This window comes from Daucus carota, chromosome 3 (genome assembly GCF_001625215.2).
Source record: "Daucus carota subsp. sativus chromosome 3, DH1 v3.0, whole genome shotgun sequence".
Lineage (NCBI taxonomy): Eukaryota > Viridiplantae > Streptophyta > Magnoliopsida > Apiales > Apiaceae > Daucus > Daucus carota.
The window spans coordinates 41,573,578-41,593,008 of NC_030383.2; the positions used below are offsets into that span (position 1 = coordinate 41,573,578).

The following is a 19,431-nucleotide window of genomic DNA, read 5'->3' on the forward strand; positions in this document are numbered from 1 at the left end:
AAGAATTATAAACTAAGAGAATAAGGATTTACTAATGAGAATAAAAACATGGGATTCTAGCTTCATTAACAACTTCATTCAGAGTTATGCCCTTATTCAATTGTAATGGTTGATAACTAATCAGATAACACGAGACTGATACACGCTAACTGTCGTTATACGTGCACCATACTGCTACACATCCACAATTAAGATAGAAGGTAAACAGACACCAATTATGCTTAGACCCTATATGTCTATAGAATTTGAAAACATAACGGTTGAAGAGCAAGTTATCTATCAAGATTACATAGGGCGATGCAAGATGGGTAAAATCACATCACAAGTCATGTTATCGAACATGAAACCTATGCTCGCATGGCAAGTTCTAAATCAATATATTCACTGTCGCTTCAATAAAGATTAACAAGCAATCTTAGATGTTAGCTACGCATCCAAGACGAATAAGCACAACCAATACGAGGAAATCGAACCATCACATATAAATAAGACAAATTAACTACTGAAATTCATCGATAAATCCGCTAAAATCCCATGACAATGATTAGTTCATAATCAAACTTCTCATCATCATGGGTTCGAATGTAAACATGGTACTGAATAGGAAAAACAAAGTCAAAGTACTAGAATAAGAGTTAAGAAACAAATCCGAAACGACCATCCAAAGTTACGCCTACTTCGAAGAATTACAAAAGTAAGAGCTATGAAATTCGATCTCGATCTTCTCCGTAGCCGTCACGTGCTCCTTAGAATGTTTATAGGTTATATTTTAAGTCCCCTAAGTCCTCCTTTAAGTTTCCCAGCAAACGGGCCTTTAAACGGATCAAAAACGGGCAATTCGGGCCAAAATTCCCGCTCAGGTCGTGGGACGGCCACGCCAAAGTTGGCGCGGGCGCGCCAAAGTGGCAGCGAGTTGGGGCGGCCGCGCCACATTTGGGCCGGCCGCGCCAAAACAGCAGCCTTGCACCCTAATTCTTCCGCGTGCATAACTTTCTCCTCGTGCATCCGATTGCTTCGCCGTTTTTTTTCACTTGAAGCTATGAGTCCCCTCTTCATCTTCCTTCCAAGAAACCTACACAACACAACACTAAAAACATATCAAAAACATCAAAAGCTTGAGGCCAGACCGTTGATTTAAGCCAAAACGAAGGCTTCCAAGTGGATATAAAATCCACTTATTACGCTCAACCTTTCTCTCGAAATCCTAGCATCTCACCATCTCAGGAACAAAACAAATTGTGAAGATGAGTTGGTTTAGGAGGCTAAAGGAAGATCATAATATCTACAGTCCATGAGAAAGTCCCGAATACACTGGTATGCATCCTTATTTTCAGTCTCAATTTTATGTTGATTGTGGTGGATGAAACTGTTGATGATGAGGAGGAAAAGAATTCTACTTCTAGTCATTCTACTATGTATGTAGATTCTGATGAAGAAAGGATAGTTGCAAACTCTACTGTTGAAGAAGTAGACAGTTATGATGTTTTTAATGGAAAAATTGACATGATTAAGCCTACATTCAAGGTAGGTATGTGTTTCAGAGATTCCACTCTGTTCAGACATGCTGTTAAGAAGCATGCCATAATTGAGAGGAGACCAATCACAAATTGTAAGAATTTTGGGAAAAAGGTTAAATATGTTTGTGAAAAACCTTGTATGTGGAAGATCTATGCTACTCCTATGCATGGGACAACCATTTATCAAATTAAGACTCTAAACAAGAAGCATACTTGCACCTCTACTTTCAAGCAGAAACAGATCAACTCTAAGTGGATTGCAGATTATTAAGAGATAGAGCTAAGAATGAACCCAACATGGGCTGTCAATGCATTTCATAAGAAGAATATGAATGATCTGAAATGTGAGGTTAGCAAGCATGCAGTGTACATGGCAAAAATAAGAGCTATAATGATCTTCAATCGCCTTAAGAGTTCGTTTATCACACTCTTGCAGCGCGTGTCGAACTCAGGTTTAACCCACCTGAAAAAGCTGCACCTTCTGTTGACGCAAGTCAAGAATCTTCTCCCTGAATTATACTCTGTCCTAGAGGTCTTCTCTACTACCCAGTTTTCACATAAACATTGTTGATTCATTGCGTTGGAAGCAATGCTTTGCTAAAAGAATTGTTAGGGAATCAATAATTTTTGATGATAACATAAACATTTTGTAACATGTCTTACTTAGTATCTTTATCAAATTTCAGTTGTAATTGTTATAATTCTTATCTTTGGGAATTGTCAACGGATGGGTAGAATAGGATGGCTAATTGTAAATATCAAATGCCATGTAATTTTATCTAAGTGAAGGACATTCAACTGATGAGATGTAACTATTCAACTGATGAAGACTGGACCATGTTTCAACTGATGAGAACCAAGCATTCAACTGAAGACAAAGTATTCAACTGATGATGCAAAGGAATTCAACTGATGAGACTAGAACAGCATTCAACTGATGAAGCTTGTAATTCATTCAACTGATGAGACTAGCGCAACATTCAACTGAAGTCAAGAGCGGTTGAAAGTAACCAGAACTTTCAACTGATGAAGCAAAGAGCAGTTGAAAACGACTAGAGCTCAAGTCTGACAAATCACATGGATCGAAAATCACATGGATCGAATTACACTAAAATAGACATGGAAGCCTAATTAGGAAAATAAAGAAGAAGCAGAAACATACTTATCTCATGCAATGCAATCTGGATCAAATCAAGATGATGGTCAAAGATGAAGACATCTCAGAAAGCATGCATAAGACAAAGATGTGCAGCATTGTTTTTAGATTAGAGTGCATTTTGTAATCTAGTTAAAAACTTTGTAAAACTTGGAGTATATAACCAAGTTGGAAGCATCTGTTGAACTTGGTCAAATTACTTGAGAGAAAAGCTGAGAGCTAGAACTTGTTTGAGTGATGAACCAGCAGCTGTGTGAATTGTAAACAATCCACAGATTCTTCTATATAAAATCTCACGGGTGGATCATTCAATCCACCCATATTTTTAATACTTGGTGTTTTTCTGTTTGCTGCATTTAAGTGTATTGTTCTTGAATCCTTTTAAATTTGTAAAAGATTGTATTCAACCCCCCCTTCTACAATCTTTCTTATAGTTAGTGTAAAATAACAATTGGTATCAGAGCCAGGTTCCCAACAAACAGGGAAAAAGATCAACACTGCTAAAGAAAGATGGGAAAGAAGGATGCTAGAGTGAAGATTCCTGTTCTTGACAAAGATAACTACTTTCACTGGAAAGTAAGAATGCATCTGCATTTGTTGTCTATTGATGAAAGCTATGTTAACTGCATTGAGAAAGGACCTCATGTTCCAATGAAGGTCTGCACTAGTATGGGAGCTGATGGTGAGGATATGGTAGGAAAAATGGTTCCAAAACCTATCCATGAGTATTCTCAAGAGGATACTGAAGAAGTGCACAAAGACAAGAAAAACATGAACCTCCTGTTTAATGGTTTAGATCAAGAAATGATTGATAGTGTCATTAGCTGCACAAGTGCAAAAGAAGTTTGGGATACCATCAGAACCATCTGTGAAGGTAATGAGCAAGTAAGAGAAAACAAGATGCAGTTACTGATTCAACAATATGAGTCATTCCATTTCAAGGCTGGTGAAGGTTTGAGTGACACATTTAACAGATTTCAAAAGCTGTTAAATGGTCTAAAACTCTTTGGAAGAGTATATCAAGTTAAGGATTCAAATTTGAAATTCTGAAGAGCTCTTCCTAAAGAATGGAAACCTATGACAGTCTCTCTCAGAAACACTCAACAATTCAAAGACTATACTCTTGAGAGACTGTATGGAACTTTGAAAACTTATGAGCTTGAAATGGAACAAGATGAAGAGATTGAGAAAAGCCAAAAGAAAGGGCATTCATCTGTGGCTCTAGTTGCATCTCTTGATGATACTGTCAAGGACAAGGGAAAGTCTCAAGTTGAAGAAACTGAGAAGTTGGTCAAAGAAGAGAGCTCAGAATCAAGCAAGGGAAAAGGAAAAGAGAAAGATGTGGCTGATTCTGGTGAAGAAAGTGATGGAATTGATGAGCACTTAGCCTTCCTGTCAAGAAGATTCTCCAAACTGAAATTCAAAAAGAATTTCAATCCTGCAAAATCATTTAAGGGCAATCCCAAGTCTCATAGAAGCATGGTAGACAGATCAAAATTCAAGTGCTTAAACTATGGGAATGCAGGCCACTTTGCTAATGAATGCAGAAAGCCAAAAGCTGAGAAGAGATCCAGTGATCACATGGATTACAAAAAGAAATATTATGAACTTCTCAAGCAAAAAGAAAGGGCATTCATTACCAAGGATGATTGGGCAGCTGGAGATGATTCTGAAGATGAGGAAGAGTTTGTCAATCTAGCTCTAATGGCCAACTCCACAGATCAAGAGGAGAACACTGGAAGCAGCAGTCAGGTATTCACTACAAACTTAGTTGAATTAACTAAAGATGAATGCAATGCTACCATAAATGAAATGTCTACAGAGTTGTATCATTTGCATGTTTCTTTAAAATCTCTCACTAAGGAAAATAGTAGAATTAAGGAAGCTAACACCTTTCTTAGTGACAGGAACAGTACTTTAGAAGCTCAATTTATTGAGCTTGAGAAACTGAAAATTGAGTGTCAGACAGCCAAAGATGATCTCTTGGTTGTTCTGAAAAGAGAAGAGATCATAAGAAAACAGCTTGATAGGGAACAAGAGATTATTGCCAAATGGAAATCTGGGAGAGATGTTTCCACTAATATCATCAACATGCAAGGCAGAGAAACCTTTGTGGAAAATGAATGGAAAAGGAATAAGAAAGTTCTTGAGATATCTGAGAACAGTTCAAGTGATGAGAATACTGATGATGATCATCAGTTGAAAAGCAAAGTCTCAACGGATGAAAGTCATCAGTTGAACAAAAACTCACCAGTTGACAAGAAAGTTCTCAAGAAGCTCAACAAGAAATATGGTCCTACTAAAAAGAACTTTGTTAAAGGTGAGAATAGCTCTTCTGAGACAAGTGATAGTGTTAACAACACTCTTAACTCCAGTAATAAGAACAAGAAGAATTTGGATGCTAGTGAGCATAAATCAGAAGAGACTAAGAAGAAGAAGGGAAATAGGAATGGTAAAATAGGAGTTAACAAGCACACTAATTACACACCCAATGCTAGTGCTCCTAGGAAAACCTGCAGTAAATGTGGTAGTGTAAATCATTTATCTGCCAATTGTAAAACTGTGATTGCTCCTAGTTTATCATTGCCTATTCCTATGCCATCTGTTTCTCACATGAACTTATCGGAAATGCATGACAAAGAATATTTAATCATGTCCATTAATTGACATATTATTTTAACGGTAGATCTTGTAGTCTCTAAGATCTTGTATTCTTATCCTGCATTTCTAGTAATGTATTATTAATATTCTTGTCCTGCATTTATTGTTTCGGTTTTAATTCAAAACTATCTTAATAATTTAGACTATTTTTGTTCTGCATTTCTAGATATGTAATATTAATAATTTGTCCCGCGTATTTGTGATATATCCAAGTGTTATTTTGTTTTGCAACAAATTCAATTCGTTGCAAGACAATGACAATGAGTTCAATGCCAATCATAGCAATGTCCAACTACATCTTTATTTTGGATGCAATTATTATTTTTATTTGTTAGGATTCGGTGATTGAACACCAATATTATGTAATTATTATTTTATGTTATGCAGGATTTAGACTTTTTTCTTGTTGTACAAATATCTGCAGGCCCTTAGATGGGTAAGAAATGGATGGCTGTGATTAAGTTACTAAAACCTCCACAAAAATCAGTCTCCATAGAACTTTTCTTTTGTGAAGTATGTTCAACAAATATCATGTATTCATTAAAATTGTTGAAGATCATCTATGTTTCATAAATATATAATGTATGTTCTGCAAGTTGAACAATGTCCTGCAAAGTAAATATATTTCGTGGAATATAACATTTTATAATGTTCAACATGCGAAACTTATATGATATTCAAGATTTTAAAGTGAAATAATGATTTTGTACAACATGATGTGCAAAACTATACGTTTTGCAATGTTTTTATGCAATATTTCGCTTGCAGAACATAAGTGGTCTCCACGGTCTCCAATATAAGTGGTCTCCATAGAACTTTACTATACATATATATATATATATATATGTGTATATATATATATGTATGTATATATATATATATATATATATATAGTCTTACTCCAATACAAACTACTAAATACATCCTTAAATGCGAACTAATGCTTTTAAGAGTATGGGGAGGTTTGTGGACACCAAGAATGGACCCCTAGGTGGGGCTTGGCAAGGCCTGTGGGCCTAGTTGTGAGGGGTAGATCTCTCTATATAGACATATCAAGTTTTAGAGATTGATTAGGAGTAGGTGTTTGCATTGGAGATATGATAGAATTGATCATTTATCATTATCCTAAGTTGTTGATGGTTGTCTAGGACTCTAGATAGTCATCTCTGAAGAGTTACAATCTGTCTAGAACTCTTAAGTTCATTCTTCTTGATAGATTCATAGTTAGACTAGATACGGATTTAAACAGGGTTGAGGGCACATTACCTGAGGTTTCACAACCTACGTATCTCAAATGTGGATGTCCAATGGGCTTTTAGCCTATATTAATTAATTACACAATTAATTAATAAATTACAAGTATGGGCCTTTTAAATGGGCTTTATTCCTTTTAGGCCTTACAATAAATCGAAACACAATTAGGATTTGGTCCCCAACTTTGGATAAGTGCCGTAGAAATATTTCAAAAGTTTTAGAGTCCTTGCATGGTTTCCAGAGCCTTATATATGACTTTCGGAGCCTTATATATGACTTTATGAGCCTTTTACATGAATTTTTGAGCCTTCTTTATTGCACATCAAGTAATTTTATCAATATTTATTACAAATATAGTGCTCGAAAGCATTCTCATATCTTTTAGGGGATTAATTCCATTTTTATTGAAATTTTTCATGATTTAATATAAAATTTTAGAATATTTATGAGCCTTTAAATAATTTTCTGAAATATAATTCTAATGTTCTAAGATTATTAGAACATTAGAATTTTTAATTTTCAGCTACTATTCGACCTCGGTCGAATAAGCCTTCCATGTACCCCATATCAAATTTGTTTCGGGTTACACCTTCAGGTCTATTCGACCTTAAACGATATCTAACATCCTGAAATCTTAGGCGCCGAGGCCGAACGACCTATGAACCTGATATTGTGCTTTTGTTCAATCTCAAACGAGATCAAATAGAAGCATGTTGTGATGTCCAGGTCGATTATTATGTCGACCTTACTTGCTGAGTTAAATTTGACATTGAATGAGGTCGAATAGAATATTCTTTGGATGGCCAGGTTAAAAGACCTGAGGACCTCAGTTCAAGGTTTCATTCGACCTCGAACGTGGTCGAATAGAGGCCCTTTAGGATGTCCAAGTGTGAGCCAGACGCGCCCGGGGTTCACTTCACGGTATGTCAAACAACTTGTGGGTCTCGATTCAACACCGAATTTGATCTCAAATGAGGTTGAATATGGACCCTCCAGATTGAATATCTTTTTTATTTTAATATTTAATTTGCTACTTCCGGCTTTTTGAGGGTCATTTCTTAATAGGCTATTTTTGGCCTATTAGATGATAAATTAGTTGAAAAACCGCGCGTTGCGGCGGCCTATAAAAATTATATTGATAATTTAAAATTAATATTTGTAGAGTGAAAAAGAAAATACCTAAGATTATATCTGTAATTAATCCGAACACTAATCATTTGTTGCATGAATAATATTTTCATGTATACAAAGTGAACATAAAAATTAACAACACCAAACATGTCCGATAAAGAAAACAAATATTATAAAAAATAACCAGCAAACATGTATCAATAACAGTTAATTTATTGATTTTTTCATCCATTAATATCATATACAAGCTATATTGTTCTCCGGTGTTTCGATTTGTCGACTCTCACATCCGACAAACTCTTACTCTCGTTAACCAATCATCTTTTCGCCATTGAAAACATCTAGTATAGTGTAACTCATTATTGTATTAGATGGGGAAGACAAATAAGTTAAAAAAAATTGTGTGCGTTAAATTTTAGGGTTGATTTGAGAAAAAGACCGGCTTATAAAAAATTCTTTTGATTTTTGATATACACTTTTTCCAAAAATATGAGATAGTTTCAAATTTTGATTTGATTTTGATATTTTGGAAAAGGTAGTTTTGAAACTTTCTTTATATATATCCGAAACTAAAAAAGGTATTTTTTTTTTAATTTTGATATTTTTTCATACAAAAATTCCAGAAAATTAGAAAATATCATAAATCCTTTTGGTTTTTGATATACACCTTTTTCAAAAATATGATGATAGTTTCAAATTCTGATGTGATTTTGATATTTTGAAAAAGTTAGTTCTGAAACTTTCTTCCAATATATCCGAAACTAAAAAAGATAATTTTTATTTTTGATATTTTTTCAATCAAAAATTTCAGAAAATTAGAAAAATAGAACAGAGCTCTATGAGAGACGCCACCTAAACGCCCCATGCTTCTCCTTTATATAAGCATATTGATTTTGAAAATGGTAGTTCTGAAACTTTCTTCTAATTCTGAAATGTTATTCGAATATATCCAAAACTAAAAAGGACAGTTTTTATTTTTGATATTTTTTCATCCAAAAATTCTAGAAAATTAGAAAAATAGAACAGAGCTCTCCGAGAGGCGCCACCTAAACGCCCCATGCTTCTCCTTTATATAAGTATATTGATGATTGGTCCCGTTTGTTAGGCCTTTCAATAGTTTTCTAGGAACATTCCAGAATTGGGTCCTTAATGGGCTAATTGGACTTTCACGCCTTACAGATATTCAAAAAATTCTTGAAAATTCTCTTACGGAGGTGTATTCGATTGAGATTTTAATGGATTGTTTTTAGTTTATGGATTTTAATGGAATGTATGTTATTTTGATTTTGTGCGGATTCTTGATAAAATGTCACAAAGTTGATACAATTTAAGCACAATGCTTCAAAATCATATTGATTTTGGTGGAATTTCAAAAAACTTAAAATGCACGGAAGAATGCCACAAAATTCATCATTTTATGAAATTCAAAAAAAACCATCATATTTTAATGGATTTTAAACAATCCCAATTGAATACCATCAGATTTTAAAGCGTAATTTAAAATCTCAATTGAATACCATCAGATTTTGTATCATAATTTAAAATCCCAATTGAATATCTCAAGATTATAAATGCAAAAAAATGCTTTGAAATCCCAATCTAATACACCCCTCTTAATTTTATTTTTAATTTATTTTCCTAGTATTCTTGAGTGTTATAGGACTTATTGGGCCGGTTACATGAGCCTTTTGACGGGCTATTTCCGGTCATTTGACAACCGGGAGTTCAACCGGCTGGGGTTTCTTATATAAGAGTGGGGTTGGTTCCTCAACCTGGAAGCGGAAAAACAGCCCTTTCTGTGGCAAATATTATAGCAAGCTTTCTCACTCTTATGTCAGAAACATGAAATCATAGGGCAAAAACAGTTACTCACACAATGTACAATACAACCCAAAAAACCCAAATTTTAATGAGCTTTATGGTACTTGGTGTCAGCTTAAAAAAAGTAACCGAGGTCGAGAATTGTCACCAAACTCTAAAACTAAATTGGCTAATACCACTATTTTCTTGTGAGTGCAATGACCACAGTGTACACATTAGTATAGTCTGGCCCTGCCATATCATCATTGGTGTAGCCTCATATAATTCACACATGTACGATTTAAGTTCTAGGCAAAATAAATCAGACCTTTTTTGCATTTGATGACAGAAGCTCCATCTGTTCAGTAAGATCTTGCATCTGAAGCTTTGATTCCCCATTTTCCGAGGGTTGTGATGCAGCTGGTGGAGTTGATTCGATCTGTGTGGCATTTGTAGCTAATGGACTCGATAGGGAAAACTGCCCCCCTGAAGGATCAGTTAATTTTAGTATCTCATCAATCAAAGAGCTGTCCCACATGACATCAGAATCAGAATTGAAACTATCAATATCTAGGAACATGTTCTCATCCATAGTTGATGAGGTTGGATTCAGAAATATGCTGTTATCAACATTGGCTTCTCGAGCCACTTGTAAGCGAGGCTCATGCATAAGCATGTTTTTCAGAGAAAGATTGACGGCCGGCAACTCCTGCGAACCAACTAGGGGGGTTATCTCCGGAAATGGAGTCATTTTCACTGCATCAGAAGTGACATCTACCGGTAAAGACTGAATCTCTTCCGAAGGGCCAACAGCTGTAACACCTGTCACTAATGGCAAATCTGATATCCCTGAAGTCGGTGTCCCTCCAGACGTACAAAGGGGAGCCCTTCCATGATCTAATGCCTTGCATGACGATGTTACATCACCAAAATGAATACTATTGGTATTACCTGTCAAGGTTTCCAACTGAGGAGATGCATCCAACATCATACGACTGAACATTGCAGTTGAACCATCATTCATAAAAGGCTGGTATTTGACAATCTGCCCATCGGCAGGAGTGACTGGATGATCATCTGGAACAACATCTGGTTTAAGTCTTCTTTTTTTCTTGCCTCCAGTTATGAGCCTGCTGCTCTCATTTTGTTGCTGTACAAACTGTGCCAAAAATCCAGGGCTGTTCACAGCCTTTGACAGGAATGACATCATTTGTTGTTGCCTTTGTTCCATTCCATGAAGGCGTTGTACCATTGTTTGTAGATGTGTATCAGTTGTCTGCTGCTGCTGCCTCGACCTGACAAGCTCCTGCATAAGCACATTCTTGTCCCTCTTCAGCCTCTCAACCTCTTCCTCAAGGCCAAATTTACCAACTTCAACACACGCCCCAACTGTTGAGCTCTGTCCATGTGGCTGCTGAGGCTGTTTATTTTGAGCATGAGCCGGTTTACGACGTACAATGCTTTTTAGCAAATGCCTTTGGCCTCTTAAGAAACCCTCATTTGCGAACTCCCATCCGTCAGGATCAACCTTCCTGAACCCCTGGTTATTCACATAACCGCAACATAAGTTAGATATGATAATGTGTAAATAAATCGAATTTAAGACATGTTCAATATAATCTAGTTACACTATATATTAAACAAGTATTTTCTTATGTTCTATCTGGTATTAAGTGAAAGCAATTAAGCTGCACAATGAAGTAAAACATGATAAAAACTTAACCTAAGGCTTTTGTTACAACATACAACCAGAGTTTGAATTTAGTAGCAGGACTAGAGTGCAGGACAAACCTCTTGATGACTATATATACATATATAATGTATTATATTATCTAATAAATTTATCACAAATTATTTCAATGCTAAATGAAGTATACAAGTGATATTCAAAATTAAATATATTTCTAAAGTAAAAATTTTCCGTGGAATTTTCTCTTCCTCTATTACCAGTTAATTAAAATTCAACTAATAAATATTTAATTAAATATGACGTATAACTAATATGGGAAGAAAAAACATCAATAATAAATATAAATAATTAAATATATATTCTATCGAATAACATTTTACATCCCCGTGAGTTTTGAATTTATGCCAAAATATGATTTCAATCTCTCAATCGCAAGTAATCAATTTATATATGTTAGAGGTAATTAGAGGTCGAAGGTCAGACTTATTTCGAGTTTCAAGTTTGTGGCCAGACTTTCAGATTTCTAATTTAATGGCCAGACTGCGGTTTCGCGTTTCAAAACAATGGCTACCATTAATATCGACAATATGACAATATCGACATCAAATCTACATTACATGATTCAAAATAATCTGAAAGCCTGGCCACAAAATTGAAACTCAAAACTTAAGTCTGGCTATTAAATTGAAAATCTCGAAGTCTGTCCGTATTTTTAAAAGGAACTGAAGTTTGACCATTAAATTGGAAATATGAAAGTCTGGCCCTGAAATTGAAACTCGGTATAAAGTCTGCCCATCAACATGTAATTTACTCTATCTGATATTTACACGCCCACTCCTTCTAATTGTTTAAGCTTATTTTTTATGAATGTATCATTCAATTATTTATATTTCCAAACTTTCCACATGTAATAAGTTTTAGTATTATAAAAATTCACCCACTCTTTAAAATTTATCAATTAAATATCGATAGACCTCAACACTTCATTCACTTTTTTTTGTAAGTGTTTCTTCTTCTCTGCGCTCAACTCAGTTATAAATAAATGGGAGAAACATATAGAGTATTTATTCGCAGATTTGCTCCTTTCCTTTTATTTAGATTTGTAAACACAATCTGTAACAATAATTATAGGTTTTCCATTTGTGTTAAATTAACCTATTCCCCGTTTAAACTAGTTTATTTGCATAATTATGTAAGAAAAAATAATTCATAAATTTTTAATATACAACTTCGTCACATACAATAAAACTTACTAATAAATAAGAAATGAGGAGAGTTTTTCAGGTAAAAACTCATTATTAAACAGGAAAGTAATCTTTCAGTTTTATTTCTTTTGTCAGGAGTAATCGTTCAATTTGAAAATTCTAAAGAATCCAAAATTATCTCAAGCAACGTGAAACTATATATGACGTATTTTAATTTGTGGATGTGTCTGTATATGATCCATTATATAATATATTATATAGGTGATACTATTATCATTTGGAAAAAGTATTATGACACCTACCATCTTCCATTTTAGAAAAAATGCTATGTTTACCCTTAAAAAATTGCCAAGATAACCATATTTTAATTCAAATTGACAAAAATAATCATTCTGAAAATGGCAGTCTAATGTATCTGTGTTGGTCCACCCTAAATGTAGATCTCAAAACCAAAATTAATTTCAGAGTATACAGACGTTTTTAAGAAAAGATTCCAAACAAGGATGAGGTGCACATCAGATATCCATTGGTAGTGCACCAGCTGGTGTGGAGTCCTCAGGATCCATCGATTTTAGTATCTCAGCGACCGAAGAGCTGCCCCAGATTAAATTTGATCCAGGGGAGAAACTGTCAATACCAGGTGTATAGATAGGGTTCACAGCCTTTAGGAAGGACATCATTTCTTGGTGTCTTTGCTCCTTTCCATCAAGGCGTTGTATTATTGATTCTAATTGTGTATCAGTTGTCTAAGCCTTCTTGTTCAACTCGGCGACCTCCTGCTTGAGCACATTATTAATGTCTCGGCGACCTCCAGCTTGAGCACATAATTATTAATGTCTGTCTTGCTCTCAATCGCAAGTAATCAATTTATATATGTTAGATTAAATTGCAGGTCGCTCGCCAGACTTTATACCGAGTTTCAAGTTTGTGGCCAGACTTTCAGATTTCCAATTTAATGGCCGCACTTCAATTTCGCGTTTCAAAACGATGGCTTCCTTAATATTGACAATATCGAAATCAAATCTACATTACAAAAATCAAAATAATCTGAAAGTCTGGCCACAAAATTGAAACTCAGAACTTAAGTCTGGCCATTATATTGGAAGTCTGGAAGTCGGTCCTTATTTTTTAAACACGAAACTGAAGTTTGACCATTAAATTGAAAATCAGAATGTCTGGCCATGAAATTGAAACTCATTATAAAGTCCGGCCATCAACATGTAAAATACTCTATATGTTATTTACTCGCCCACTCCTACTAATTGTTTAAGTTTTTTTAATGAATGTATCATTCAATTATTTATATTTCGAAACTTTTCAACATGTGATAAATTTTAATAATATAAAATTCTCACTCACTCTTTAAAATTTATCAACTAAATATCGATAGACCTTATCACTTTATTCACTTTTTCTTTTCTTTTTACTATTTTATACGTGTTTCTTCATCTCTGTGCTCAACTCAGTTATAAACAAATGGGAAAAACATATAGAGTATTTATTCGTAGATGTACTCTTTTCCTTTTATTTAGATTTGTAAACACAATATGTAACAATAATTATAGGTTCTCCATCTGTGTTAGATTAACCTATTTCTTGTTTAAACTAGTTTATTTGCATAATTATGTAAGAAAAAATAATTCATAAATTTTTAGTATACAACGTCACGTACAATAAAACTTACTATTATATAAGAAATGAGGAGAGTTTCAGGTAAAAACTCATTATTAAACATGAAAGTAATCGTTCAGTTTGAGAATGCTAGAGAATCTAAAATTATCCCAATTAACGACGTGAAACTATATAAAACGTATTTTAATTTGTGGACGTGTATGTATACGATCCATCATATAATATATTATATAGGTGATACTATTATCATTTGGAAAAAGTATTATGACAACTACCATTTTCTGTTTTAAAAAACACTTAGATTAGATAATTAGAATGACTATGCTAACATGCTATGTTTGCTTTAAAAGAATGTCAACATAACCAGATTTTGATTCAAATTGACAAAAATAATCATTCTTAAAAGGACATTCGAATGTATCTGTGATAGTCCACCCTAAATGTGGATCTTAGAACCAAAATTAATTTCATAGTACAGATGTTTTAAAGAAAAGGTTCCAAACAAAGATGAGGTGCACATCAGATATCTATTGGTACTGCAGCTTCTGGGGTGGAGTCCTCAGGATCCATCGATTTTATCCTCTCATCGAAGAGCTGCCCCAGATTAAATCTGAACCAGGGGAGAAACTGTCAATACCAGGTTCATAGTCAGGGTTCACAGCCTTTAGGAAGGACATAATTCCTTGGTCTCTTTGCTCGATTCCAGTAAGGCGTTGTGTTATAGATTCCAACTGTGTAACAGTTGTATGTGCCTTCTTGTTCAACACAACAACCTCCTGCTTGAGGACATTATTAAAGTCTCTATCGAGACCTTCAATATCTTCCTCCACGACAGGTTTACCACCTTCAGCAGATGTCTCAACTGTTGAGCTCTCTTTATGTGCATGATGTGGCTGTTGGTTTCGCCTATGATTAGATTCACGACGTTCAATGCTACTGAGCAAATGCCTTTGGCCTTTTACGAAACCCTCGTTTGTGAACTCCAACAAGTGAGGATCAGCCCTCTTAAATCCCTGCAGGTTGTTCAAATAACACGAAATAGATTAGAAATACTAAGGTGAAAACTGATCATATTTGATTAGTAGCAAATATCAACATCATTTAACTACACAATATGTAAGACATGCATTTATTTTGTGGATCACGCCTTATTCTCGAGTGAAAAGCCATTTTGCAGCACAGGGATGTAAAAGATTATAGACGAAACTGTTGATGAGATAATCTAGCAAATAAGAAACAGGGACTAAATTCAAGTTCTTGGTTGCTACTTTTACACTCAGAATCACACGGAGTTGTGCCGAATTTGTTAACTTTGTTGATAGGACATCTTTGAGAAACAATATATATATGAACAAAACAATAACAAAGATAACTTGCTTGAATAAATGCTTGAAAATTCACTAGGGCATAAACGAGCCCAGTCGAGTCAATTTTAGGCTCGAATTTGACTAAATAACTTGGACTCGAGTTCGATTGAGCCATAATTTATGCTTGCAACAACAATGCCAACCAAACATGATCTAAAATGATCTATGGCTAATTTTGGTGTATAATGTTGAAAAATGCTTATGGTTTGAACAAGCCCCTACATTTCTCTCAATAATTGATGAAATCTCTCTTTTTAGGTAATGTACCAGTTTATGTCACACTTTTGGATAATCCCTTGATCTATTTATTTGATTTTCTCTACTGAACTAAATAGAATATTGAATAAATATAAACTAAAAATTTGAATTTTTATTTTCCTTCTGATAAGAAGCTAGGCATAGGTGCGTGTGATGCATATTTTGGACACAATAAAAACAAGACTCAAGTCAAAAGAAAAAATAAATTAAAGACTATAGTTAAAACAACAAGGTAGCTATTAGCTGCAACAAATGGAATTATGTGAATACTGAAATTGGCAAATATTTTTTGTATCAAAATTAACTCTATATATAGCACATATTGGAGAGGCAAATACATATAAAAGTATTATAACATTTAAGTATTATTCAAATAAGTCTTAGCTTAAGAAATATTCTATTATATAAGAAAATTGCATTTTTCGGGTTATTAATTAACATGACTGTATGAGGTAATTTCTAACATGTGTGGATCATTTACTTATCTATTTGTTACTACCTCTATATTTTTTATACGACCCTTTGACTTTGGCACGGACTTTTAGGTGGGGTGACCGGATAGTAAAACTTATTATTTTTAATTGATTTTTTTTGTGAATTAAAATTTTGATTACATATTTTTTTCAGAAAAAGAAGATTATAAAATAATACTTTTAACTACCCAGTCAAAGTACTAAAAATATGTGCCAAAAAGTCAAACGTCATATATTAAAAACAAAGGGAGTGGCTTTTTCCTTTTCATTTCACACCTTTTTAAATAAAGGAAAAGGTATATGGAATTAAAATCAAAAGTATTCTTTAGATAAGATTATATATTCTTTCATTCTTGAAATCCACGTATATTTGATTCAAAATTTTAAGTATGTATAAGAATCTTTAGATATTCAATTAAGATTTTAAATTATCCTAAAAATCTGATGATATTCAATCAGGATTTTAAATTATACTTACAAATCTAGTGGTATTCAATTAGGAGAGATTTTTAAATTTTATGCCTAAATTCTAATAATTCTACATCAACTGAATGATATTGTATTGAGAATTTGCTAGACTTCACATGAAACCAAAAGCACTAACAATCCATTAAAAATCATATATTATCATTAATCCATTAAAATCTAGATTGCATACACACTCTATATCTCAACACTTAATTAGCAAGTTCTTAGATGACATAAAATAGATAAGAAAAATATAACTAATTTAGCCCGTTTAAGGCTGTAATGACAATAGTAAGAAAGAAATTAATCAAAAAGCAACCTAAATTGATATGTAGTCAAGAACATAAACAAACAACTCCAAATGTCCAAAGTTCATGTATCTTTTGTTAAATTGTTAATCAATTTTCATGAATATTATTAAAACTATTTACCCCGGTCAAAAAGATTAAACATTAAATAAATATACTCACACACACACACAGAAAAACGCTCGAATAAGGAACAATCAAAAGAAATGTAGAGAATATAGAAAAAGAAATGACGTACATAAAAATTCAACTGGCGGATGAAGCTTGTAATTTTATTGTGCTTGAAGCACTTTGGCAAAATGTCTCTTTCGAATTCCTCTGGATCCTTCACAACGAAGCTATTATTCATTGGGCCCCAACATATAACTCTATCGGTGGTAGAATCATCAACCATATCATATAATTTCTTAATAAAAGGGTTCACTTCTTTTTTAACAATGAAGATGGAACTACAATTGAATCGCCATTGTTGGACAGATCAATTTTACCTTCAGTCGCCATATGAAGAAAGTATAAGCTTTTCAAAATTTAAGGATGGTCTATTTGACTAGAATTTAAGTGAGAATTGAAATGATAGGTATTGGAGACTAGATTTTATAACCCTGAGTTTAGAGTCAAAATATACATTGTAAATACGGAGAATGGGCTAGGAAAAGGCCCGTTTTGCTGATGACGAGGCGAAAGCATGATTTTAAAACTTTACAAATATTATGACTCCCACAAGATGAATCAAACTAAATTGTAGGAAGGTTTTGAATATAAATATTATATATGTCTGTGTGTGTATGTTTATATATATATATATATATATATATATATATATATATATATATATATAGAAACCAATGCGATTTAGTAGAATGATACGGGTTTTGGGATTGGGGGATGGACCCCGAGATGGGCCTAGACAGGATCTAAGTGGGGCCTAATAGGGCCAAGTCGGGCCTAGTGGGACCATGGTGGGTCAAGGTTTGGCTCTTAAGACTGTCTGGAGCCTGTCCAGGGCCTGTGAGGAGCCTTGGCGAGGCCCTAGCGGGCCCGAGGTGGATTGAATAGGGGAGAGGGTGGGCCCTAGGTGGGTGATTACATATAAGGGTGGGTCATTTAGGTATAGTATATATATATATATATATATGAGAAAGATCCTAAGAAACTCAGCTTATCAAGAAAACCGAGAAACCCGCTTAATCACCGTTGATTTTATAATCATAAGATAAATTATGATTTATCAAAAAATCAATCAAATCTAATTCTTAAGAGCATCTCCAACCATACAAAACCTTTAGCTAAAAAGTGAGTTGGCATTCCAAATATAAAAAATTTAGCCAACCTGTTGAAAAAAGCGTACTCCAACCACGTGAACCTGTTGTCTATAATTTTAGCCAACCTCCTATTGATGGCTATATTTGTCGAACCTCTACAGGTATGTAAGAAATCTGTAGGATGATTGCATATCATTTATTACCATATCAAACTTATATATATATATATTCTATTTTAACAAACTAAAATATTAATAACATTCTATTTTTAAATTATAGCCAACCAATATAGCCACAATGTCTTACCGGTTCAGCAAATTTACATAATATCTTACAGGTTCAATTTAGCCAACGATTATAGCCAACGCCGTTGGAGATGCTCTAAGGGATATTATAGTAATCTTCTACATATATTTAATGCATTCAATCAGTAATATATTTAATGCATTCAATCAGTAATATATTTAATGCATTCAATCAGTAATATATTTAATGCATTTAATAAGTACATTTAATAAGATTTGCAATTAATTGATTTTCTTTTCTATATTATCCATATCTCAATCATTCAATCAGTATTTAATTTGAATTTCAAATTTCAAATTTTAAACTTGTCGTAGGTAGGAGATTTCTCAGCGGAATCCGATAAAATATTTTCTCATTTAATTATATGATAGGTATTTCAGTTTAAGGGTAATGGAATTCCGTTAAGTGTTTACATTCACAAGAATAAGATTTAGCAAGATTTCATTAAGTGTTTTGATGCAGATTTTGTTGATGAAAATTATATATAAAAATTAAAATCTTTCACTCGTATTTTCTATTAAATGTTTTTCTGAAAATAAATATTTAAAAATTTTAAACTTAATAAGGTCTTAATACTCATCGATATGAATTATATTTTTCACATGTAGAAAATCACTCAATGGAATCGGTCAAAGAATATCACTCAAAGAAATTATTAAAATATTAGAACAATCAAAAGAATATCATAAGGTAATAATTCATACAATTAGAAAATCTCAAATTTTAAAGAATCTTACATGGCACAAATATTTCTTATTAATCATAAAAAATATCTTAGAGAATCTTTTCAAAATTTATTATTTAAGATAGTATTTTAAAGAATCTTTAGATAAGATTGTTTTTTTGTCGTAGGTTGGAGATCTCAACGGAATCCGAAAAATATTTTCTCATTTAACTATAGGAGAGGTAATTCAGTTTAAATGTAATTGGATTTCTTCAAGTG

General features: G+C 33.4%; 1 protein-coding gene across 1 annotated transcript; it reads right to left on the bottom strand.

Annotated features, from left to right (window-relative positions):
• Window positions 1-9,556: 9,556 nt before the first annotated feature.
• On the bottom strand, window positions 9,557-17,421 carry LOC108203932 (heat shock factor protein HSF8-like). Its single transcript, XM_064090057.1, has 3 exons — window positions 17,409-17,421; window positions 17,159-17,346; window positions 9,557-11,059 (listed from the first exon to the last, which is right to left on the bottom strand). The coding sequence occupies exons 1-3, from the start codon at window positions 17,419-17,421 to the stop codon at window positions 9,842-9,844; spliced, it is 1,419 nt and encodes a 472-aa protein (XP_063946127.1). The 3' UTR covers window positions 9,557-9,841.
• Window positions 17,422-19,431: the final 2,010 nt, after the last annotated feature.

Coding starts and splice junctions, on each gene's coding strand:
- LOC108203932 (XM_064090057.1), bottom strand. Junction 11,060..17,158: donor TCCGCCAGTTGAATTTTTAT/GTACGTCATTTC, acceptor GTGAATAACCAG/GGGTTCAGGAAGGTTGATCC.